The following is a 26,114-nucleotide window of genomic DNA, read 5'->3' on the forward strand; positions in this document are numbered from 1 at the left end:
AATGTCGCTTGGAGTGAGGCCAGGAGTTGCATAGCAGGAAAGCCCCTATGAACACGCTCTTGCTTTTATTTTCTTCATAATTGTGTCACATCATCCACATCAAAACCTTCTATTCAAATGAATTTTAACACACTCATGATGTCTGTCTTGTGACTATCAGCCAACCATATGTCTCCAGCAACAGCAACAGAGAAGCAAACAGCACACAGCAACCCAACGGCGGCTTTGTTTCAATGCAGCTTTATAATAAGATCCGTTTATCTTCTATGGCTGCCTTCCAAAAAGTTAAAAGGGAGTATGTCCCCGATAGGGTTTAAAGTGTGATGAAGAGCCACAGGAGACAATAAGCTGATTCAGCTCAGCTGTGTGCACCTGACTGAAATACTGAACACACTTAAACAAGCTTCAGTGAGATAAGAATGATCCTAACTTACATGAGTGCAATGCTGTAAAAATTGTATTTCGTGCAGAAAGAACAGGACATTCAACTAAGCCTTTGCTTTTAGCTGGTTGTCCAGTTGGAGGCAGCTGCCACATCATGCCACACACTGGAACCACTGCAAAACATCAATAAAAAGCATCAAAGCAAATGTATCTGTTGGGATAGCCTAACTTCGCACTTAAAAACAAGTAGCTTATTATGCAAAATCTGCATAAAAACCATTAGAACCTCTCTATATGAAGAAGTCATTTTGGAAAGAACAATGAAAAAAACTGCTTTGTTTTTGTGCATAACTGTCATAAAAACAGAATATTTTTAGATTTCTAGATGCAACTAAGATGTCTGGCTGCAGATAGCAATTATTATAGCAGCTGATTATATTATTCTGACTATAAATCAATTGAAAATGATTAGTCCTACTTTATATTACCCTTACTTTGGTCAGATTCAAAACAAACACTCCAGGTGGATGTGAAGCAAAGGATGACTAAACACGTGATCTCCACAGTTAAGTATGGTAGAGAACCTGTGATGCTGAGGGTCTGCTCTTTTTTCAAAAGTATTAGAGTGCATGGCATCATGAACTACCCTCAAAGTACAGCAATATTTTAATTAAAAACCATTTGCCATCTGCTTGAAAACTGAAAATCATTCATGTTTGGATCTTTGAAAAGGATAATGATCCAAAACGTATGGAATGCACAAGATTAACCTTCTGCAACGGCAATCTCAGTCAACAAATATAAATGTTATTGGAAAGCTGCAACGGTAAGAACAAAAAAATATCAGCATCAATCTAATCTGTGAAACCAAATGCACTTGAGTTTTATTTATTTTTTGTTTGTTTTTTAAGCGCATTGCTGAGATGTTTTAAGGGAGCTGCATAAGTCGACATCCATCATGCCCAATGAAGCGGCTCATTCTCCTGCCAACAGCTGACCTTGCCAGGTGATCTCATCACAAATTAACTCCCTCTATAAGCTATAATGCTAATTCTCTGCCCCTCCTCCCAACACCCACCCTCAGGCTACATAATGTATGCAACCGTATTTCAAATTTGCTTGTGTATTGCTGCCAGAACAAAAAAAATAAAAAATACAATGAAATGATTTTGTATCCAATCAGTGTGTCTGCAATGAAAGCACCAAGAGCAATTTTGCTACCAGTAACACGCAATTCTAAATCAGAGTCTGTTTTTTGTTGTGACATGATGAATCAGTAAAACCTTGAAAAAGGAAGAAAGAGAAATATGGATGTCTGTACATGTCTGGTGTAAAACGATGAGAGTTACGTTTCTCTATTCTGAGCTCCAAGCCTCTTTGTCTTCTTCTGAAGGTCATCTCATGTCTGTGCTGCCCAGTTTTTGTCTTTCCTGGGAACCCGTCCCACATCCTCCTGCTCCCGCCTACCACTCTATAATGCACCAAGGCTTAATCTCTCAAATGCAACCTTCAGCCAATCCGATCGGCCCCAAGGCCCGCTCAGGGTCCGAGCAGGCCCTTTCCAGTGACATGGCAATAAAAATGGCAGGAAAACAATATTGATCATCCTGAACCATACGTTCAAGTCACCCTGACAGGGAAAAAATATATAAGTAAGTATTTATATATTGCTTTGTTGGAGCTCCTCTGATTAGCTTCTCAGCTGTTATTACATAGTTAGTGCCTTGCAAAACAAAGAGAGACACGACCAAGAGGCTCGAGGGGCTGGAGAGACAGTGATTTGTTGTTGCAATGTGAGAAATGTAATAAAACTCAGTATTGTCGCTCAATGCTTTTGTTATTTGATATCACAGAAACACTAGCTGATGCACTTCACACTGACACCAACTGTGACTAATCATATCATACCAACTGTGAGTGCTGTTGATGAACAATATGGAGTAAGGATGAACTAATTAGTGTGATGGAACTGCATAGCTGGACTGGCAGAGCAAAAAAAAAAAAAAAGAAAACGGAGGCTTTGCCGGTAATGCCATTTGAAGCAATTAATTGTAAATAAAACGCCTGAAAAATGATGTAACAGCTAAATTGTTAACTGTGATCTTTTGAACTCATCAGTGCATAAACAAATTTCCTGTCAAGGTGACATCAAGGATACTGTGTGTATGGAATATTAGTGGGAACAAATTGTCTAAGCTCATAAATAAGCATTTGGGGATGCCCAGCAGGTCTAAATGTGGTTAAAACCTTTTATTGCTGTATTAACAGAGATCTTTAACTCAACAGCTTCATGTATCTGAACCACTTTGTGTCCAAACGCACTTAAATCAATCATAACAGGAAGCTGTGGAATCCCTGGAGACAGGTTGAGTGTGTTTGGCTTGAAAGTAAGACACAAACTGATCTGCTCTGACAGCTCTGTATGGTTTTTCCTTCTCTTCAGGTATTTATTCTCAGCTGTCTATAAATCAGAACTTCTCGAGATTTACTATGCACAGGGAAATTTTATTTTGGCCCTGCTGGACATTTTCTCCTCCCTTAACAAAGAATTCCACTTGCGCAAACAGGTAATGTTTGTTTCAGGTCCCTCAAGTTTCCTCGGGCAAAATGTGTTGCAGATATCTATTTATCCTACATCCTCACTTATCAGTTTGCGTTACTTTAGCATACTTGTTACTTGTTCATGGGAGCACACCAGAAGATGTTCAGATTATTCTTTTTCCATTAGCTGGTCTATTTTCTAAGCTCCTCTCCACCCTTCAAGCCCATTTCCTCCCCCGATTCCCAACCAGCCTCACTTCTACGTCTGTTCTCCTCCCTCCCCCTGCAGCCTCTGCAGTGCAGATCTCTCCTGCTGATAGCTGCAAATCCCAAACGTGCCAGCAGAACCCTGCCTGGCTGTCCAGCCTCACACGTCTCACAACTTGGTTATGACAGGGTGAGAAGTCGGTTGCAACCCATGGCACTCGCCACTCTGCCGTGCCCTGCTTCCCTTAAAGCAAGAACATGGATCCGTTTGAGCAGCATCGTGTGTAGGTAGCATCAGGTTTGTGTTGGTCAGACAGGGTGGCCCTGGCAACATTTCTGGAGATTTGGGTGAGTGGGAGAAACAGATCTACGAGGGAGTTTTATCTAGCTGGCTGTTAGGTCACAACTCCATATAGAAGCGGGAGTGCACTGCAGCACTTTGCCTCACTGATTTATGAGTGTAAACAGATCAATCCCCCGTTACACACTTCAGAAGAACACTTCTCCTTGTCTCGCTGCTGGCTCAGCTTGGTGATGAATATGAACTGACCTGGGGAACTGACCGCCACTCTTCTAATTAAATACACGAGGTCCTGCCATAGCTTTTACTTATCTTATGACACTGAAATCAATACATTGAAAGCTCTAAATGTAAACATTTTTCTCGCTACTCTAAGGAATTGCAGGAGAGAGGATTGAACGGGTCAAAGCAGGTAGTATTGGTGTTTCGGGGGTTTTGGTACAGCATCTTTCTTATGCTGTACCAAGATTAGGCCTGTCATGGTAATTATTGCGAAAAACAATAAAATTGTCGTTTTAAAACCATCTTATACTGATAAGTATTATACTGATAATGGCATACGAATGGAAGTTTGCGCTCTCAACGACCAGTAAATTTGAATTTTTGTAACAAAGAGTTCACACTGGAACAGGAAGATATTTTAAATATCTAAAATAAAGAACAACCAAAACAGTAAATACAAATAAAAATCACACACAAACAAAACCTAAAATGGATTGTTATGTCTCTGTAAACCAAATTGCCTTTCAAAAAAACATTAATCGTCAAAATGGAAATTGTCAAGCTCATTTTAATTTAAAAAGGAAACTCTTCCCAGGCTAAAATAGAACAGAATCTAAAAATCTTTTTGGCTCATGAGTAAATTGGAGCCAACTCTTTGTGATTTTGGGTCAGTAGAGGAACACATTCCAGTCAGTTGAGGGTTTATGACCTCCAGATAGATTCATCTTTCTGCCACATCCAGCTCGTGTAGCTACTGATAACCTCGCCAACTCTGTTACCAAGTGCTACCACCAACTTCGATATTTTTCACATCATTTTCCTTGTGCAAGGAGAATATGTGTTCTCTGAACCGTCTGAACAATTTTCTTGACTTAGTCATATTTCCAACATTTGATGAAACTTTATTATCTACAGTCCAGATGATTAAATAACTTTTCAATGCACATCTAGTAGTGGTGTAAAAATGTAAAAAAAAACTAAAAAAAAAACCTGTATATTAAGCTAAAATTACACTTTTGAGAGGTTATGTACTCAAATAATATATTGAATGGTCAAAACCTCAACAAATATTCCCTTCACAACCTCTAATCTACAGCTAAGCTTACAGGAGAATTATTCTAAATGACACTCGGGACATTTTTTTTCTTGATCTTTGTCACGCAGCATCAGTCAATAAATCAATAACAACAAAAAAAAAAATCCTTCCGTCCCCGCTTGACCTACGAGGTTTGCCGTTTCTGAGGGTGAGGACAAACACAGAGTGAAAGACGAGTCTGAGTGTGAATCGTTGTTTGAAATGTGAATCACTGCAAAATGTTTGTTAGCCTAAGACTACACATAAGAGCTGTAGTTTTACCACAGCAGAGACAGTCTGGCAGACATCAGTCACTGTCTTTGTAATGTCTGCCTCTGACAGACAGAAGTGGTCTGTGAAAACTTGGCTCTGACAGCTGGGTCAGGCCATCCTGTCAGTAAGAGCCCGTTCAACACGACAAAGCGAGATCTTCTGACAAGCCTGTCTGACTCCATATCACAGGAGCTAAAAACACACCCTGCTGCGTCAAACAGCTGATAGGCTTGACCGCGTGGGCTGCGGGGACAAAGGCCCCAGAGGACAGACAACGGAGGGACAAGTGTTACTGATCCCCCTAGACTTCAGTCTGGATCACTCTCTCCTTCAGCCTCGAAGGACGGCGAAGCAACTTCCTCTTAGAGCAGCAGTAAACTTTGTGTTTGTCGCTGCCTTGACGTAAACAGCTGGGTCTGCAGACGACGATGGTCGATGTTGTGTCTCCTCGAAGACTCACTTGTGTGTGAGAGGTGAACTGGCTCAAGTTTGAGTGGGTCTCTGCATTTTATTATGAGAAACAACCTAAAAAAATAGCATAAAAATCTATTTGTATTTAGCCCTCCACAAAACCCCAGAAACACCAACACTACCTGCTTTGACCCATTCAATCCTCTCTCCTGCAGTTCCTTAGAGGAGTGAATTACCGTGGAAGGCCCTGAACTTTAATAGACTGGCAAAAGGCCCAGTACACTGCATGACAAATCAATATTTAAAAGATTGGCCACAACATCCTTGTTAAAATAATGGATAGGCTAACACTGCTGGTGTGTGACTCACCAAGGAATGGTTTTACTCTTCTTTCCACCTAAAGTCTAGTGATAACACAAGAAAAACCAAACCAGCTTGGGTTAAAGGGACATTTGAATGTTTTTGAAGTGAGACTCTGCTTGATGGTTCTAAATGCTTCTCATTTTACCTGCAGTAGTGAATACAACTCTGATCACAAGCAATTTTGTCAATAAACTTCAAATAAATGACAAATTAAAATGTCTTGCTCCCATTCCAATTCTCTGCACCGATTCTGTATTTGATTAACATATGCAAAAACTCGGCCTCCCAAAAAAAAGGTCAGGAGTTCTGTTATTGCGAATTTATTCCGCACTTATCAAGCAAAACGGGCCTGGTACACTGGCTTTTAAAATTAAATTCGTAACGAAGTTTTATTTCTACTCCACCAACTGCCTTCAAAATCAACTTCGGTCTGGACTGGAAGAATAAACTATTTAAAGATGTTTCTAAAAGAAACCTTCAAAATTAAAGCATTTTCTGCTAATATTTGTGATACTTCTTCAATATGTATGGATGCTAATTATGTTTTTTGAAAGGTGAAAAGTCATCTCCATGCTGAGATGTCTAGGATATCTTAAAAGTACTCTTCCATGCAAATAGACTCGCAGAAATAATGTCACTTATGTTTTAGGGTTGATCCAAATATCTTCACAGTTTAGAACTTAGGCTAATTAAACTAATAACGATGTCTGTCATGCAATAAATCGAGATGATTTTAAAAATTGGTAAGTTTGCTGCAGTGAAATTATGACTATCTGTCCCTATCATTTGCTTGACTTTGCTTCAGTCTGACTATAAACAGTAATTCATGCTAAAAACACACGAGACCCTTGAGACAGAACAGCAGCTGGTGAAATGTGGCCATCATCCTCAGGGACTCATGAACGCTGAATCACCTTTATTAGATGCCTGCTCTCTTTCAAGGCTTGTATAATGAAGTTATGGAGATTAAAGGGACTGATATGAACTTCTTACCCCTCGTTCCAGAAACACAGGAACAACACACACACTCCCCAAGGACACTCTTTCATTTAAAGAGAAATCAATAATCAGCCTCCCGGCCACTGAATTTGTCAGAGCGCGGAGAGGAGGCAGTAACTATTTCAGACGATGTCACTGAATCAAACCCAGGGCAAGAGAAAATGTCAGCATATACCCAGAATGGATCTCTCTGAATTGTTTTGCTGCTGTCTTCCAGATGAGTTTCCACCATGGCTGGTGTCAGCATTGATCTGTGTCTGTTTCAGACGCTCCCTAAAAGTACACAATGGAGCTTATGAGGATTACTGACATTATTGGGGAAGCTATAATTTTGTCTGAATTTGAAAAACAGCCAATTAGACCCCTGGCTTTTGGTTCCAATCTGATGGAACACATTTCATATAAACCTGTGGGGATGGTAACTGGAGACCAAAAAAAAGAGCGAAGTAAAAAGGAGTCCACTGTACACCCCAAACTGCAAAAACAGGAACTTTTTGTCAGCTGGGTGCAAGTTGTTAGTGAGGAGAACAGAGAGTTTTTTTTTTTTTTAAAGCTGGTGTTACATAAGCAACAGAGACTCTGACAGGCTGAGTGTTGATCCGCTATGGCCCCCTGTGATTCCTGTCTCCTTCAAAGCAGCTGCTGAATGTTCATATCTCCTCTCGCTGGTTTACAATACAGCATCACCCTAAATAAATGTTCCCAAAATGTTTTTTTCTCCTCTCTTTTTGGTCACTTTTGGTTTCCTTTTGGAAACTCTGTTCGAAGGAGCTTGTCGAACCATAGCCTAATATCTCAGCTGTTCTGAAAATAAATGAAATTCTGCAGTAATAAGCTAAGAATTCAGCAGTTGTGATTATTCTGCAGGCTCCTCAAAGATACTGCAAGCAGGGAATATGGTGTAAACAGCTCAGGCATTTTATTATTTAATTTTCTGCAGTGTGCATCTAAAACTGCATGAGGATTCCTTATTCATATTCTTGCAGCTGGTCATTTATTATGAATAAAGCAGTCAGACATTTCCGGATCTAGACCCCAACACTGCAGCTCTCAAACACAGTGAGTGCAGACAGAGAGGTGAGAACTGATGTGTATGAGTCAGCAAACAGGACACAATGCTTGCATTGTAGGGGAAAAGAGATTAAAAAAATTTTATACACAGTAGTGTATAATGGTTTGTGTATAACATATATGTATTTTGCATATAATATTAGCAGATTTTTTTTCAGGACTACCTTGTGTTTAGGTCCACCCATATTTGCATCTAACACTGACTAACTTGCCTTTCCCTGCTTAAGTACAGCATCCTTGCAGCAGCATGATACTGCCACCACCATGCTTCACTGTGAAGGAGGGTGTGATCCAGACATGGTGCAGTTAGTTTTCTATCACACAGCTTCTTACCCATGTATATTAAACATAGGCAAAAAGTTGGGTTTTTATTCATATCTTACTGGCATCTCCTTCCACATGCTTGCTTTGTTCTCTGCATGGCTGGAGGTAGAACTTTAACTCTTAATGCCTGAATTTATTTAAAGTAACGTAAGATATGTTTTTGTGGTCAAACAGATTCCAAACTAATAAAGGATTGTTCATTTGAAAATGTACATACAACATGTGACAAGGGGACAAAAGTCTCAGGGACATTGTCACTGCAAAAAATAATAAAAAAAGAAATTTTGCAATCATGACACAAGATGCACCACATTGGTGAATCTGGTAACTCTGAATCCTGTCATCTACAGAAATACTCAGACAACCCATGGATCGGAGATGAACCGCTGGGTCATTTCATGTGGGAACAGTCTCTTCATCTGGAATGTGTGAACTAGACAAAATATGATGCTGTAGACTTTAGAAGCAGTATGAACAAGCAACATCCTATTTCAGTTTAGACAAGAAAAGGAAAGTTTACAAGAAGGGACAGAAACACTGCACTTCTTTGGGATGCTCAGGCCATTTGATGTCTGTAGCAAGAGACTGCATATCTTCTAAAATCTCTGTGGCTGATAGTCCAGTTAATCAGATGAGGCAGGATTGCCCAACTGTGAGGCGGAAGCTCGGCCAGAGACCGCAACTCCAAGGAGGTGCTTTGTGGAAATAGGAAGCGCTTTGTAAGAGCAAATGTTTAGACACCCCCCAAAGGCTGCTATGGGAGATTCAGGGATTCCTCTAACATGTATGGTGGAATCACAACAACACTCCAGGTATGTTTCTGATGAGGGAATAACATTATAAACTCAAAAAGTCAATTCTGTAAAATACCCCTTAGATCTTAGAAAGAAAGATGATGCGCAAACTGCTTGACAAATTAAAAAGAAAATACTTGCATAATCTGAAAAGTATATAGACAAGAAATCAAAGGCAACATTAGCAGGACTGCAGTAAAAGAAAATTAAAGGTCATTCCCAAAGCAACAATCTTTCAGAGCAAATCCTTCAGAATTTACCTGCCTCTGTATTTCTTTGTGCTTAATTTCTTTTACCCCTATTTTTCTAAATAAATAATAGTAAATAAATAATAGTACCATTTGCACCATATTAATCTGGATGTGTTTAATAAAACATGGTCCAGTACACTTCAGTTAACGGCACTGTGAAATCAGCAGCCAGCCACTCAACTTTTTTTTTTTTTTTTTTTTTGCTTTCAGCTCAGGCAAAAAATTTTTTTTTGAAAGGCTGCATCATTGCACAAGCATGAGTCAGTAGAGGAAATCAGATGATGTATAAGTGAGGTACGCCTCTCTGGTCCCAGCAAGTCACAGCATCAAAACACTGTTAGATGGAACCTCTTTTCAGTAAAATTTCATGAAAAAGAGACATAGGATCTATGCTCGCGTTCCAGCTGCTGTGCCATTATATATTCTTCTGTATTCTTGCAGCCAGTAATGGATGAAGGGTGGGGAGAATGAGAGGGAATCCCTGCTGCAATAACAACTTAAAACGCTCCCGGAGGACGTGCAGGGTTTTTAGCACATCACATCAACACAAGCATCTGGGAAAATAGCTTGTGACTTGGACCAATGTCAAGGACTATTAATCAAATTGAACAGAAATCAGAGGGAATCGTTTTAAAAATGTTCAGACGTCCAAATGCTGAAAGAGTGCAAAGTTGGTTTAAAGCCTTTATATCTTAGTCGCAGTCAAATTTTTCTCTGTTGTCTTTTTTTTTTCTTTTTTAATGATAAGCCCATTTTTAACCCCGTTCCTGCCTGTTAGTAGCTGTTTTGTGAGATAAAGCGGTGGTCGGGGTCCCGGAGTCCCACTGAATGGGCAAAGACTCTCCCTACCTTCCACTTTGGTGAGGGTGAGCACCGGACTGTTGCAGGCGGACAGCGGGGCAACCCTGGCGGAGTGTTTCTTCATGATGATGAGCTCGGATGGGCTGAGCTCCAGACCGCTTCGACTACATCCCTGAAGCTGGTTCGGTGCAGACTCCAGACCTCTTGATGGGACCCCTCACATTCGGCCCCCTGCTCTCTGTCCCCTCGTATCCATCCGACTCCACTGCTTCAGATTTTTTCCCCCCCTCCCTTCTCCCCCCCCACCTGCTCCCTCCTTCCCGCCCCAAATCTGCCTCACTCGGTGCGTCCTGGCTGCAATCTCCTTCACGTATAGTTGGGCATTTGCTGCAATTCGCCCACGTCACGAACTAATTAGTTTCACAACCACGTCCGCCCGTCCACACATCACCCCTCATGTTGGAGCCCGGTGGTCCTCCCAGATCGTCCTCCTCCTCCTCCCGCCGCGGTCTCCAAGTGGAAAAAGGAAACTCCGCATGCAGCCCAGAAGCAAGAGACGCTGACCCGGTTCGGAGGCGTAAAAACGAACTCCAGCTCTATAAATGGACCGTTAGTGACAGAAATGGGACCGAGACATAGGGGATGGGAGGGTTATGTGCTGGTTTTCCAATGAACAGCAGGCAATTAATATAGTATTGCCAATATGGCTCACCACCCTGGGCGCTATTCTAGGATGGGACTACACCACATTGGGTAGCTGATATAAGTCAGTTGGGACTCTAAATTTGAGTTTTTATCATTTCTAGTCAATATATGGGCATGAGCTGTGGAAGAAAATATGCCTGCAATGATAAAGTTGGTGTTTAGGGTTTAAAGAGATGCGCACAGATAGAAACTAGAAGGTGCTAGACAATCTTTCCTTTTTTTACTGAACAAAAAAGTGCTCTTCTGAAATCTTTTTTTTTTGTTTTGTTTTGTTTTGAACAGTGTATAGCTTGTAGACCCATGTAGAATGTTTGGCTTTAAAAGCCTAGATTACTAATGCCATACATTTTTTAATTATAAAGTATTTTTTTCTCCACTACGTCTTCTATGGCCACCAACCACCAGGGAAATATACAGCAGAACAAGTTCAAAAGATTTGAATACCTTTGCAAAGTACTTTATCAGACAAAATTTTGTGTTTACAAAATTTGTAAACACCAATCAAAATTTTTGTGTCAACAATCCTGGTGTTTACAAAAAAAACCAACAACATAGAATTGGTGTTTACGAAATTGTAGATCCTCAGAAATGTTTTATCTTCACCACCTCTGATAAAGGTAAATAAGACAACAATTCGCACAAATCTTCTATGTTTGGGGAAAAATATGCAAGATAGGAGAACACTTTCTATGCATGGTCTTTATTTATTCATCAAGTCTTTTAAAATCAGATTGCTCACTGAGCTTATAACAAATCACAAAACTAGATATGAGCATTATTTTCATAATAAATTCTTTCTTTGTACTGTTCATGATTTTGACAAACATATTTCATGTTTTTCTCATTTGTATACCAAGCTGTGTACAAACAGTACATAGCTGTCTGTGTATGTACACAGACAGTACACAGACCTACACAGGAAGGTTAAACTCATTTGTATTAGTTTAACCTAAACACTAACTCCTGTTGTGCCTGAACATGATTAATGAACTTGCTGATTAGTGGCTCCAACTGAAGCCCCAGACTGGTTTTCTTGTTCTACCATGTCTTCATTGTTCCTGACCGTCACTTTACCAAAACCAATTCTGTTCAGTTCACCGACTTGTTGAAAAGAGGCTTTTCCATAAATTTCTGACTGCTCCTTAACTCCTGTTCTGACTTTGAATCAGGAAGAGATTGGTGTTGGAGCCTCAAGTGGCAATTTCGACCTTCGGATCAATTTTTCCTCAAACTCCAAGCTGTCAGACAGTTGATAAGGCCAGCTGTTCATCTGAGTGCGTGGCTAAGTGCATCTGTAACTTACCACAATCTCATTTTTGTTGGATCCCAAGGAAGCCATAGTACATGATAAGAGGAGGAGAGGTAAGGAGGGAGATGTCTGCAGAATATTAATCTGTAGGGGCATTTCCCAATCCTGCAAAGTAAACTTAAAGTAATTTAAATACAGGCTAGTGTGTCAGTTAAGCCTTTTGCAGATGTGTGTACAAAATCCACTTAATAAGAGCATGCCTAAAGGAAGCTGCTCTGAATAATTCACCACTTACACTGTACCGCACACTCGTACAAAAATCCTCTCTTTTGCCAAAATAGGAAGGGGAGCTCCAAAGGAACTCAAACTCTGCAATCAAATCCACCACTCCCTTCCCATATGGTCTGCATTTGGGTATATAAATGGGAATTGTATGGGAATACTGGAAAGGAGGTAACGAATGAAGAACAAAAATTTCTACTAAATGGCCTCAATGGACAGAGCAAGGTGGATGAACATCAAAAACATGACGTCTATGAATTGTACACTGCAAAAGGCAAACATGTCTCTGCCTGAGTCACATTCTAGCATTGCACCTGCCACCTGTGTGTCTTGCATTTACTTCAAAGCCATCAATTTTCAGCCGTTCAGCATGAAGAAAGCTTGAAGACTTAATGAAAGGAGCGCATGTGATAGCATTCACAAATAAGCCAGGGAGGAGGAAAGATTGGAGCGGTTGAGATCATTAAGAGATTCCAGTCAGTGATTCATGGACTTTTATCTGCAAACATGGAGGAGGATCAAACAAGTGCGCCCTCCAAAATACCACATGACAACTCCATCTTCGTAACACACTGTATTTGGGATAATTGCGAATGATCAAGAACGTCGACTTAAAAAAGAAAAGAAAGAAGAAGAAGAAGCTCTGAGGTGGCTGCATCTGCACACACTTTTAATTTAGAGGCAGAAAGAAGCAGATCTGGAATGGAAGGTGATTTTTCTCCAACACGCACAGGAATGTTCTGGATCTCTCCAAAGAGCACTGCAAGCTTTTTCTGTCTTTTGTTTATTTAAGCTGAAAGAGGGAAGATACAGACTGCCAGACTGCCAGGTCAAGCAATCTTTAACCGGTGCATGGATTTAGAGACGCTTCTGGGATGGAAAGAAAACAGAATTACATCTTACAATCTGTATGTTAGGACTGGAGTAATCTTACTACAGGAAAGGCTTTGTAACAAAACAAAAACAAAAGAATTTATACAACATTTTCACAACCTAAACATACACTAAAACCAATCCCATCAGTATTTATAAAAGCGAAGCCATTTTATGAAACAAACAGTGAGTTCAATGGGTATACAACACTAAACAGTATTAACAAATCCCCAGTTATACTATGTTTTCTTTAATAGTTACTATTTCCACAGCTGAACATGAAACAGAACACTGTGTTGAGATTGAGAAGAGGTCATCGATTACTTTGTAGTGGAAACTAATCGGCCCAGACTGCTGTTATGTGCATTTAAGTGTGAATGAATTCTGATGATTTGATTAAAATGAAACAATAAGGCCCATGTGAGCATATGCCTGACTCAATTTGCGTACAGCAGTGGCATAGACTCTTCCTTTCTTTGCCAGAGCATCAATAGATGCGTTATTGGCATTTCCAATCCCATTACAGAGCTAATCTTTACTTAAGACAAATCAATTCCTTGTTGAACAATTGGGACAGCTATTTACTGCAGTCCTTACTGCACCTACATCAAACTTGAATTCTTTAAGAAATTATACTTATTTGGAGTTCTCTTTCATAATCCGTGAATGTGTTTATGTATGGGTGAGTGATTGAATGTAGCGTGACATTTAGCATTTATAATGGTATTTTAACGCTCCATATTGCGAGTTTCATTTGGTTTAAACCATCTTTTTGGTAACATTTTGAGGCAATGTAATGTAGCAAAAAGATTGCTAATCCTATTGGTAATCCTAATGTATGTACATTTCTGAATTTGAAGAAAGTAATAAAAAGACGTCTCTTATAATAGTGGAAATTAGAAAATACAAATAATTTTGGCAATTGTTACAAAATCTAAAAGAGGAAAAATTCAGTTTGATTTAATGTCAGACAGAGAACGTGTCGTTTCATATAATATATGTAAATATCATGTCTCAACTGTATTCATCTACCTCCTCCAACCTAAACAGCTGCTGGATACACATTTTCTTCAGTAAGCAGCACTGGCTCCCCCTATTGTCAAGCTACTGTATAATATGAATATTTTAATTACATGCTTTACTGGTTCAACCTCACAGAGAGAAGGCAAACTCTAAGAAGTATTTTAACAACAACACTGGCTATCACACAGTGAAAAAAAACACACATAGTTATTATTGTGATATAAAAACAGAACCAGCATTTTTTTTTACCTCTCCTCTGTTCTAATATGTTGAGTTTCTTTTTATTTTGCACAGGATTTCAGCGCTTTTGAAAGTGGGCTCATTTTGAGTATATTTAAGCCAATTCATTTGTGATTTTGAATGGATGCTCTAGTTAATTGTCCTGCTAAATGTCCTCTGCCTAAAATTCAACTCCCCCAGACTGCATAACACATAAAATGCTTGTCTTTTTCCACAGATCTATCTTAGTTTCTTTTTACCATCCCAAAATGGGAGCATAGTAAGAGTTTTAAAGACTCCTCAATAGCTTTACACGACCTTTAGACACACATTTCATTATCTTTGGTGACAGCCTTCAAGTCTCGAACTTTAGCAGCTCCTTTCCATTTCGTACATTTAAAGAATTTTAAACAGTCTGAGCTGCTCCCCAGCTGTTCAGAATGAAAGCTCCCCTTTGAACCAAGCTTGTTGCTCAGTGCTTGAAATTACTTAAATTGTTCACAATTGCTGTAATTATGAGACAGCAATTCCAGAACACAGATAATTGCTTCATGCTGATGTTATGTTTTTTTTTTTATTTTTCATTTTTGGTTTTTATATTGCCTTGCAAAATATATTTTACATAGTTTATATTAGAGCTACAAGGGTTTTTGTTTTTTTGGACTTCTTACAACTCTACGTGAAAGACCCAAGTCAAAGTAGTGCATAATTGTGCATTGGAAGAAGACGGATGGATGATTTTAAAAGGTTTTTGCAAATCTAATTAGGAAAAAATGTCAGAAACTTGTCTCCAATCTCCTTTATTCTGATACATGTTAAACCACTGCAACCAATTACCTCCTGTAGCCACCCAATTAGTAAATAGAGTTCATCTGTGAATAATTTAACCTCAGAATGACATAGCTAAAGAATATTAGTGAACAAACATCAGTTTAAAGCAGGCTTAGATTACAGACAAGATTCCAAACTTTAACCATCTAATAGAGCAATGTTCAATGACAAGACTATGGTACAAGTACAAAGATAAAAAGATCAAAATATTCACTGTAAACTAATAGGTCAGGCAAGGAAAACATTATTCAGAGAAGCAGCCAAGAAACCCACCGTAACGCTAGAGAAGTTGCAGAGATACAGGTAAATAATATGTCAGCAAGACAACAATCTTTCTTGCAGTCCACAAATCTGGACTTCTTGGTAAAAGAAAGCCATTGTTGGAACAATGCCCTAAAAAGCAAAAATAAATAAAAAGTAAAATAAAAACTGAATACTTTGTGTAGTATCAAACATTTCCCATGTATAAAGACATAAAATTGTCATCAAATATACCATCCTAAAAAAATTTGCAGAAAGAGTTCATCAGCATCAGCTCCACTTGCTGGAGGGTCTAATTCATGCCATTCTTTTCTCAGGTGCTCTCACTGTCCTGAAGGATTCGTGACACTGCAGTTGAACTATTACTCCTCTGGGGGGCACTGCGACCACAGAGTCGCAGACAAAAATGACACCTGATCAGGGTTTAGATAAAAGGCGGCTAGGAAATCAACCTGCAGGCCAGTACTAAAGGAAAGAGAGGGATAACAGCAATGGAGACCAGATACACTGCTTCAACACACACGCACGCGCTCACACACACTACCTGTGCAAGAAATATGTAAGGACAGATACCTTCAAGAACTTAATGAAACGCAACAGATGATGAATAAGTGAATGAATTAAAAATGATACAATAATAGGTAAAATATAGTAAAAATACATATATGGAAACTGTTCTTTGTGATGACATCACTCCTTTGGAGAACATTTTTAAAGCACAAAGACAGTGTGACGCACTCACTCCAATCTATGGCATTTTTTTGTCTCCGTTGTCTTGTAACAAAAAGCTGCAGGGAGTCCAGAGTGACCTGGAAACACTGACAGCTCTTAAAGCCATGGAATATATATTGTTTATTGCAAATTGATATTTGAAAAGGCTTTTACATTGACAGAAGAGAAAGTAAAAAAAAAAAGCATACTTTTTTAGTGCTGATATTTTTTTTTTGCGTGATTGTCAGTTGTTTTCAAAAGAACTTGACTCGTAGAAGACGGTTAACATCTATATTTGAAAGAATAAGTAATTTTCTGAAACAGATGAGCAGATGAAATTTTACACGGACACATGTTCCTCATTAACAGAAACAGGAAAGCATGAAGCGTGTAAAAAGCATGCACTTAGCATGCAGAAAAAGGATTTCATGCACTGCTGCATTGCAGGTTTCTTTTTTTTATATATCCCACTGTTAGAGATGTAAATGAGGATGAATCCCAATGAGGTTTTATGAATTCCAAAACAAGGTTCCAGAGTTTCCCCAGTGCTGAAATTTTTTATTCATCCCTCAAGCAAAAAAAAGTATGCATTCTCTTTTATCGACTCAGAGATTCAGGATTAAAGGGCAAACTTAATCAAAATTTAAAGCTAGAAAACATAGAAATCTTAAAAAGTGCGATGCATAAATAAATCACAACCTGACTTTCCATTATTTTTCAAAAACAGCTCAGTAAATTTCATGCTTTTGGCACAAAACCTGCCTTTGGAACAACAACTTCATAATACTGTATGACAGTTAAATATGAATAATTATACTGCATACGTAAATGCAGCTAATTGGTTTCAACAGAAAATAGTGTTTTACTGGGAAAAAAGAGCTTCTTAATGGATATGCAATGAAAGCACTGGATGTGTGGCCCCATTGATAAAACAATAAAGGATGGTGTGAAAGCTCTTACGAGAGCCAAAGAAAGAAAAGTCGATCAGAGTCATAAAAGTCAGCAGTTGAAGGGCGAGCTCTCATTACTCACCAAAAACTGTGTTTCTGTAGCAAGTGTTGGGATTCAAGAGAAGCACCAACCCAGGGCGCATTTCATGCTACGGCCAAATCATCAAGGTGATGGCAAGTGTTGGTCATCAACCTTATCAGGCGATTAAGTCGTTTTGCAGGGGGATTTGTGTTCGCCATGTTCTCTGCCAGTATAAAGTACCTGCTGGCATCTTTAGATTGTGTTAATTATTGAACCAATAACTGCTCTCTCCAAACATGCCTGCATTTTTTTTTCTGAGCCAAGTGAATTTCATTTCAGTACTGAGACTTCCTTTTCTATCACAATATGTTAATTTTAGTTTGAAGTGACTTTTTAGGCTCCAGTGGCATACTGTTGTAAAAATACTAACTGTGGGCAGATTCATGTAGCTTGAGGGTCTAGTCCTTCTCCTTCAATTAAGATTTAATTTTTAGTAGTTAAACCCACTCAATGAAAAGCATGAGCTGGTCAAGTGTAGAAAACTTTCAGCTGCCTCCATTAATTGCTGCTATGTTCCACACAATCTCTTACATATTACAAAACATTCTGGTGCTAAAGTCTCTGAAGAAATTGCAGTGCTAACACTTGCCTCAGTAGAAAAATGCTGATCAGAATGGAGCAAAAACTAGAACGCCTATCTGAAGGTTGCCACCATTTTGGTTTTTAGAATTACAGTTTTTAAGTAGACAGACCCCATTGTAGTGAATTAAAGGCATTTGCTTCAACATGAAGCACTTTTAAATATACGAGTAATATACAGTCTTAATAGGTCTCCAATTTAATACCAGGAGAAAAGTTAGAAACATTTCTTCTGATTTTCTGTCCCTCATTAGACAACAGTTACTGTAAATTAATAAGACTTGGTCTGATAAAGTTGTAAAGTAGTAGTAACCTGGTTCTTACAAGCTCCCCCCCTCACATCCTGCCAGAATAAGGAGGTTTTAACAATGGATGGATGGATGTTTTACGTGGCCATTATTTTTTGCATTGATTATTTCTCAATGCTTGCTTGACGTCATCACTGTTTGTACAGTCTATTTCTTTGGATTGTGTTTGCTTTCTGTCAATCACACTTTTTGAAAAGATGATTTCCCTACAAGCTCAAACACAACTGAAATTGAAGAGTGGTAAAAATGACCCGTAGTCCTATCAGCTACTTTACGGCTAATGAAAGCGCAAACTGAACGCTGGAGGATTTTATTTAATTAAATTTTGAACTATCGGGTAATCCTTACATCCTGTCTGGAAGCAGCTAAGCTCTAACCACAAGGCAGAACCTGCGTCTCGTGAGTGACAAATAAAAGAGTCTTATCGGAGCCTGAAGAATCCTGCCCTAGATGTTGGAAACGTTGGACCTGTTGAAACCCTTTTTCTCTTTAGAGCAGCACAAACAGCCATCAGCTGTCTCACCGGCGGTGACATGGGAGCTTAAATGAGGGCTTCAACAAATCTCCATCTTTGTAACAGCTGGTGTTGGGGAGATAGCTGACAAAACAGGGAAATAATACACCTGAGACTCTACAGCTCAATTATGATGAGATTTAGTGATTTTCGTCATTTTTGCATCAAGATAATTGAGTCTGGCAGCTCTGAAAAATTGGAGGGAAAAATGGAGACAATGACAAGCACATCCATAAATCAACTGAAGTTGTTGTTGGACCAAAAAAAAAAAAACATAGACAGAGTACAGAAGAAAAATATATCCTATGTAAATATTTATACAAATGTGTTATGTATTTGCATAGATATATAACACATTATATATATATATATATATATATATATATAAATAAATAAATAACACATACGTTTCTGAGTCGTCTTGATGTACAACTCAGAAACACTTGGCACCAACGTCTGACATAAATAAATTAGCAGAAACTCCAAAAAGGAAACTGTGAAAAAAGCTTGTTGCGAACTTCTCACCATGTCCTACAGTGACTGCTTAGGAACATGCAAAATGAAAGAGCACACATCGTTCTTTTTTAAATAACTAATCATTTTGAATTGCGTTAATTCTAAAAGGAAATGTAACTATCATGATCTACAATAATTATTGTAGATCTCCATAAATTATAATTTATGGAGCCCCCTATAGGGGGGATGGAGGATTTTTTTTTTCTTTTGCATTCCATGCATTCCATCGCAATACTAGCAAAACCATTGCGTTACCTTGCAATAATGTTGTGACCTTTTATGACAAAAAAAAAAGAAACAGTAATGTAATTGCCAAAATATTGTTCTGAGGACACTGTCTATCATATGTAGACACAAATAGACACATAAATCAATTGCATTAAAAAGTAAATGTTGCAGGGGAAAAAAATACATTTTCTGACTTGATAAAACATATTTCCCATAAACAATTCACACAAACACACAGGGTTCTGCCAGCTGACTCTCTGCTCATTGTAGTTGTTTTAGCCATGGATCAAACTTTATGTTTTCCTCTTCCATCAAACATGCTTTCCCTTACCTTAAATGTCATTTTTTTCATTGCCCTGGGGTAAAAAGTACTGAGAAGCTGTTTTTGTTATATTATCAAAGCGACTGGAGACCTGGGTTGGACTCTGGTCTAGTATTTAATTGGTTCAAATCTCACCAAACAGACAGGAACTTCTTTGTGTCAACAGGTAATTTCTCACCAGAATGGGCAGAAGTCACATGTGGGCTACCACACGGGTCAGTCTTGGGATCCCTCCTATTTGATATCTACATGCCCACACTAGTGTGAAGCACCTCGAACTGCCTTGTTGCTGAAATTGCAATACAAATAAATTTGGCTTGACTTGACTATTCACCTGTGCTTATTTATTCCCCGTGTTCGCACACATCTTCTGGGTAAATGATCTTTATAGCAAAAGATCAACATAATACTGTTAATAATGAAATCAGTCAGTTAGTTTACATCCACAGATGAACTTCAAAACAGTGTTGTATATAAGCTAGGTTATCATTTATGTATGAAGGTGAATATCTGGTTTTCTGGCCGTAAGTCAACATATATTTTGCCTCTTGAAATTACTTTTTTTTTTTTTTTTTTTGCATGCTTTGTCTCTGAAAGGTCAGTTGTCATTATTTGTGTTTCTTCCTTTGAGATATCTTTGAAGTTATGCCCAATAAATCAGAGTCCATGAGCTCCTAATGCATTAGAGCAGTTTTTGAGGTGTTCAGATTGGAATGCAGGAACAGCCAACTCTCTTTCAACTCTCATAAAAACAGGGTTTGATCAGAAAAATTTAGCTTTCCCATCCATAGCAGCAGCAGGTGTTTGGAGACCTTTCAAAAGAAAAAAAAAGCAGATGCACCGCACTGTCAGTAGTCTAAAATTTGTACCCTTTCTTTCGTCCATCAAGCCGCACTCACAGAGCAGAGCATGTAGGCAAATAAAGAGCAGTCACTTTCGGACAAAAATAGAACTTGATGCTCTCGTGTTCCCATAGCTGTAAATGTGCAACTTCGTGCTCCTGTTGCGGGGTTTGAGGGAGAGCTGCTTCTTTATCAGCTGGAGATAGAATTAGAAAAGATGAGGCAATTTATCATCCCGCTGAGGAAGGTTTTTACTATGATGAAGTGCTCTCATTATGTGTGGTGTTAGCAACATGGATGACTGACTTGTGTTCAGTTCTCAGCAGTATTTACACCAATGTTAGCGGGAGAGGCGCTTTAAAACCGAACGGTTTGTGAAGGGAACGTTCTACAATTCCCTTTTGATTAGGCTACGTGACTATCTTTAAAAAATAAAAAAGAGGATTCTTTCTTTTCTACCCACAGTTATTCAAGCTACATTTAGAGACCAAAATACCAATCCGTTGTAATCTTTTTTATTTCAGCCTCATGTATTCCCTCTCACCGCTCAACAAGGTCTCATTCAACAAGGTCTCATTTGGACCTTGTTTATTCTATCAATTCGTCGTAAGCTATCAAAGTTATGCTCGTAGCAAGGTTTGACCATCGTACAGGAAGTCCCAGCACAAATGGAGGCCTGTGCACTGGCTTGATTTGAATAAGCACTGTGACTAAGTAGTTGCTCTATACATGTAGATGGGAGAGGATTGCAAACCAGTCAGTTCCCTGAGGGGGGAGAAGAGGTTCAAGCCTTCCTGACTCCTTCTGCACTCCCCCATCGGTTGTCGGCTCTCATCCACATCCACAGCACACTTAATTGCCTGATTCCTGACCCCACGTTGAATACTTGGTACACTAGGGGCTTGGGGGTTATAATAGTGACGTACAGTGACATCCACGGGGAAAACTCACTCCCTCGGCTATACCAGCTCTTGCTCGCAGTCAACAGCCCCGGCAGAGACCTAAATTTACAACTCATATCAGACAGTACAAGAGTGTTTCCCACATAAAATGTTCTGGGTCATGTCTAACAACCGTGCACCACCAAAATCTGAAGTCACACGAAATCATCTAAAGATCCTTAACTAAATTCAGATTCAGAAAGCCGCACTTTAAATTCACCAGCCGGACTCTGAGGTGAACAGAGAACGCATATTCTTCTCAACAATACAGTGCTTTATAAAAGGTGCAGATTAATTTTCTCGATTTGTCGCATAACAACCATAATGTCACATAATTGTTTAGTAGAAGAAAAATTATAGTTTTCAATTTATTGTACAAATAAATGTGACAATGAGGCTTGCACATCTATGTGACCAGCTTCGCTCAGTCGCTACTTTGTAGAACCACATTTCTCTGCTGTTATTCCTGATAGTTCACTGGTGTATTATTTTTTTTTGCCCATTTTTTGCACCACGGACTGATTTCTTTTGCCGTTTTTCTTTACAAAACAGAAGATTGGTCAGATTGGATTAGGAAAATCTGCAAACACATTTCCAGTCTAAATTCCTACATTCATAATTTCATTTCAGTTTGGACTTCCTTTGGACCATTTCAAATAACGAACATGCTTCAATGTAAACTATTGCATTGTAGTAATGCATTTATGCCCTACTCTACCATAGTTTTTAGTGTGTGCACGCGTGTGTATGTAATTCCAAAAAGATTTTCTTTCAGGATTGTATTTAGCTTCATCCATCTTCCTGTCCACTCTGAGACGTTTCCATGACCCTGTCAAACAAAACTAAATTGGACCCAGCAGTCACTTGTTTTAATCAATGCTGTTGAGAAAAGTAATTTGACATGGTGACTATTACATTTTGAAATGTGCAAACTGGCATGAAGAAAAACGGCACAGAATGAGACATGTTTAATGGTTTATGAATAGACGCCTCTGTCCCACCACCTGGAGGCTTTTATTGGGTTTTTGCAGATTTTCATTGATTCAGAGAACAATAGCTATTTAGCTGTATAAGAAGTTGACTATAAACATTTTGTTGCAAAGACAGCAACATTTCCAGTTGATGCAGAAAGTAGAAAACAAACATGTCATTGTTACAAACAGATCTTAAAGAGAAATCGTAATGTGCCAGTCAGGATCTGAAGGTCTTTGTGTTTTGATTGCTACTTGGTTTTGTACTGGGATCATTTTGAGTTGTTGTTATTTTTCAGTTTGTCACTGTGATTCCTAATTGTGTTTACTTGTGATTTTTAGCTGCCTTTTGTGTTCTGTCCTTGGTGCATGGGTTTAGATTTTATGTCAATGTTTATCTTTAGTTAAATGTGATTCCTTTCTGTCATGTTACATCGTGTCATGTTCATTTCTTTATTAAAGTGTCATTTTCCCTCAGTTCTTCCTTTCAAAAATAGAAAGATCTTTTCTGCTCTCTTAAGAAAAGCTATGATCCATCAGATGCTACAGATATCAGATACTTAGTCAATATTTCTCCAATAGAAAGCCAAGATGGATGAGAAAGAAGTAAGAGGTTTTATTAAGAACATGGCTAAGATTCAAGTGATTGATGGTCCTATCCTGCCAAAAAAAAACAGTCATAGTCGGCTCACTGCTGAGATTTATATGTACACACACACACCACAAACTGTGTGAGTCTTTCATCCAAAGCGTTTAGTAACACAAAGTGTAACCCACAATGTCAGCATCGACACCCAATGGCACAAATTAGGAAGATGCTGCCAGATGCAGAATGACAACATTAATATATTTTTTCTTTATTGCTAACGTAAAATGTGGGCATGCTTTGTCTCTGAAAAGCAAAAGCAAAGCTGTTTGCTAAAGGAAAATTTACCACAGGGGGAATATAAGTGACCTTTCCAATGTGAACTTTTGCCACTAGAAAAGTCTTTTAATTGAACTGCATGTAATCTTATAGCATTGTGTCAGGCCGGCTGGTAATATGATGCTGAACAGGGCAATAAAACTGTCAATGCCAGGACATCATTGTTAGTTTCACTAAAGCTTTTGCAGTTTGCAGAGCAAATTGGTTGCAGAGTCACATAAATTATACCACTGCCAATTGTCTCCTGGAAACAAAATCCTTTTTGTTTTTGCCAATTAAAATAATACATTTTTTATATTGTAGCAGCATAATACTTCCCAGCGACCATCGCATTATTCGGTTTTACTGTGTACACATTTGTAAAATACTAACCTTTCCACTAACTTGAGGAATTACACCAGCGCATTTTAACAGAAACCCTGAGCACTGGTCACACTCTGTAGCAATTAACTATTTCCATACAATACAACTACTCCACTTATGTCCACTTATATTTATCTAAGCAAAATACCAGCTGATTTCCCACAGAATAATTTCTTTTAAGGGACAAATGAACAGTTTCACAAGCATTCAGAGCAGAGAAATCAGCCTCCACCTCTGTCCTCTCAGCACAAAATGAGCATGACTCACCGACACTGACAGAATCACTGACCGCAGACTGCATGTACAGTGTTTACTAAGCGTTCACAACATGTTCACAGGCCTGGGCTCTGAGTCACGGATGAGTAACAAAGACTTTCAGATTTCTATTTCTTATTGAAGGGCAGGGAAATGATTAATATATTGAGCAGTGGGTGTGATACATCCATATAACACTTTCCCACAGTTTTTTTTTTTAAGTGTTTGAGTCAGTGACATGATCTTATCAGAGGTGGGCAGTAACTAGTTACATTTGGTGATCTCCATGTATGTGAGTAACTTTAAATAGACAAATAAAAGCATTTCTAGGAGCATAAATTACTCAAGTAGAAATTGTACTACTACTTCAGTTTTATTATCTTGAAATATTGCTTCTCTTACTCGAATACAATGTCTGGCTGATCTACAGTAAGTTACTTCACTACATGACGAACTAACACATTTTAACCAAACATACATCAGGCACAGACACACATAGCTGTGTGCAAACACGGTTCAGTTCTACTGAGCCTACTGCTAAGTTAAGTGAACATGCAGTAAATAGTATATACTGTAATTGAACCGTAATTTACATTTGCTCTAAAGTCTTTATGCTTCTTAGCTCTGCAACAAGCTCCCTAAAACTCTGAGATGAGCTGAAAATGTTGGCTCCTTTAAGTCAGGGATGAAAATGTTTATTTACTGCAGCTTTTTCAGTCTGCATTTTAACATTTGTCCCTTTTAAACCATGGCTTGTAGTGTTTGACATACTAGCTCTGTTTTAAAGAATAAAATATTTTTTAATTGTTTTCTACTTGTCTTTCTTTTGACTTGGTTTGTGTGTGAATGCTGCTATATAGATAACCTAACCTTACCGTCCATATCACTTTTTTTTTTACATACTACGAGAATATATTCAAGTTCAGAAGTGCATCAAACACATAAGGAAAGCTTACATCCACGTTTCATAGTGTTATAAGTTCAAATTATCTCAATGTTCTTCTATTAAAACACCCAAATAAATGGCTTAATTACTTCAGCAACCCCGCTGACAGTTTGCTCTCCCTGTTGAGCCTGGCTGTTCAGTGGCCAGAGCAAAAAATGATGTGCTGTGTATAACCGCAGCCGACCCTTGATTAATTACACAGAGCGAGGAGTCATCACTTCACAGGTTCTAATTAACAACAGATAAAAGAAGTGAGGAAGAGAAAGGGATGACAGGAGGACAGGATTTTCCTCTGAGCAAAATTTCCATGAGAAGGAAGCACAAGTCCCAAGAACTGAGGATCAAAGCCATGATTAGAGATTAGAGGTTTTGTCCTTAGGAATAATTCTGAAAAACACGACTGGTAACAGTAGCTGACTGTTATCAGTCAGCTACTGTTGACTATAAATGCACATGTTTCATGCATGCAGTGTTTTTGAAATGTCATTTTATAACCCATGCAAGGTGACATACAAGAGGACTTTATTCCGAGTTCTGAGATGAACTGCATTTCTGTTTTAAGTTTGACGGACTGTCAGTGGCTCTCTCTTGCTCTCTTTGCCAACTCCCTCCACACTACAGTAAACTCCACCACTTTGCATGGCACACAAAGCCAGACGAACAGCTGCGAGAGACAAGATTGGAGGTTTTCTTCCTTGCTGTGACAGATCTGATCTGCAGCTCCTCCAGCACTATACGCACAAAAGGGACTCCTGAAGCAGGTGTGTGCTGATCTATGCATCCTCGTCAATTATAGATGCAATGTTACACAACAGAAGCTGCTCCCACTGTACTGGAGGGATAACAGCTCAAAATATACTTCTGCAGGCAAGCTTTGACAGTGGTGTTCTGACTGAACATGAAAATGCACAAGTAAAAGTTTACTTATGTCGCATTTTTCACAGATAAATTCACAAAAAGCTTGCAAAAAAAAAAAACATGTCGAGCAAAATTTATTATCTTAAGATATGTAATGTTTTCTGCAACTTTAAAGCAGCAAACAATGAGGTTATAGATCTAACTAGTTATGATATAAAACCCCCATTGGATGCATTTGAAACCTTTTTTCCTCATTTCCACTGAGCTGAACTGCAAGGGATTGTCATCATCAGCAACCTTTAGCCTATACAGAGCTAAGAACTCTGGAGAACAAAAAAGGTTA

At 38.7% G+C, this 26,114-nt stretch overlaps 1 protein-coding gene across 5 annotated transcripts in view; it reads right to left on the reverse strand.

Annotated features, from left to right (window-relative positions):
- The window catches only part of slc35f3b (solute carrier family 35 member F3b), a 50,356-nt gene that overhangs the window by 14,540 nt on the left and 9,702 nt on the right, over positions 1-26,114 (reverse strand). Inside the window, exon 1 of one of the 5 annotated variants that reach the window (XM_008429876.3) lies at positions 10,066-10,314. The exons of the other annotated variants lie outside the window; for them this stretch is intronic. Coding sequence (XP_008428098.2) covers positions 10,066-10,141 — 76 coding nt within the window. The 5' untranslated portion in view covers positions 10,142-10,314. Of the gene's footprint in view, positions 1-10,065; positions 10,315-26,114 lie in introns of those variants that run through there. 5 annotated transcript variants of the gene reach the window in all.

This window comes from Poecilia reticulata, chromosome 15 (assembly GCF_904066995.2).
Source record: "Poecilia reticulata chromosome 15, P_reticulata-male-v2, whole genome shotgun sequence".
NCBI lineage: Eukaryota > Metazoa > Chordata > Actinopteri > Cyprinodontiformes > Poeciliidae > Poecilia > Poecilia reticulata.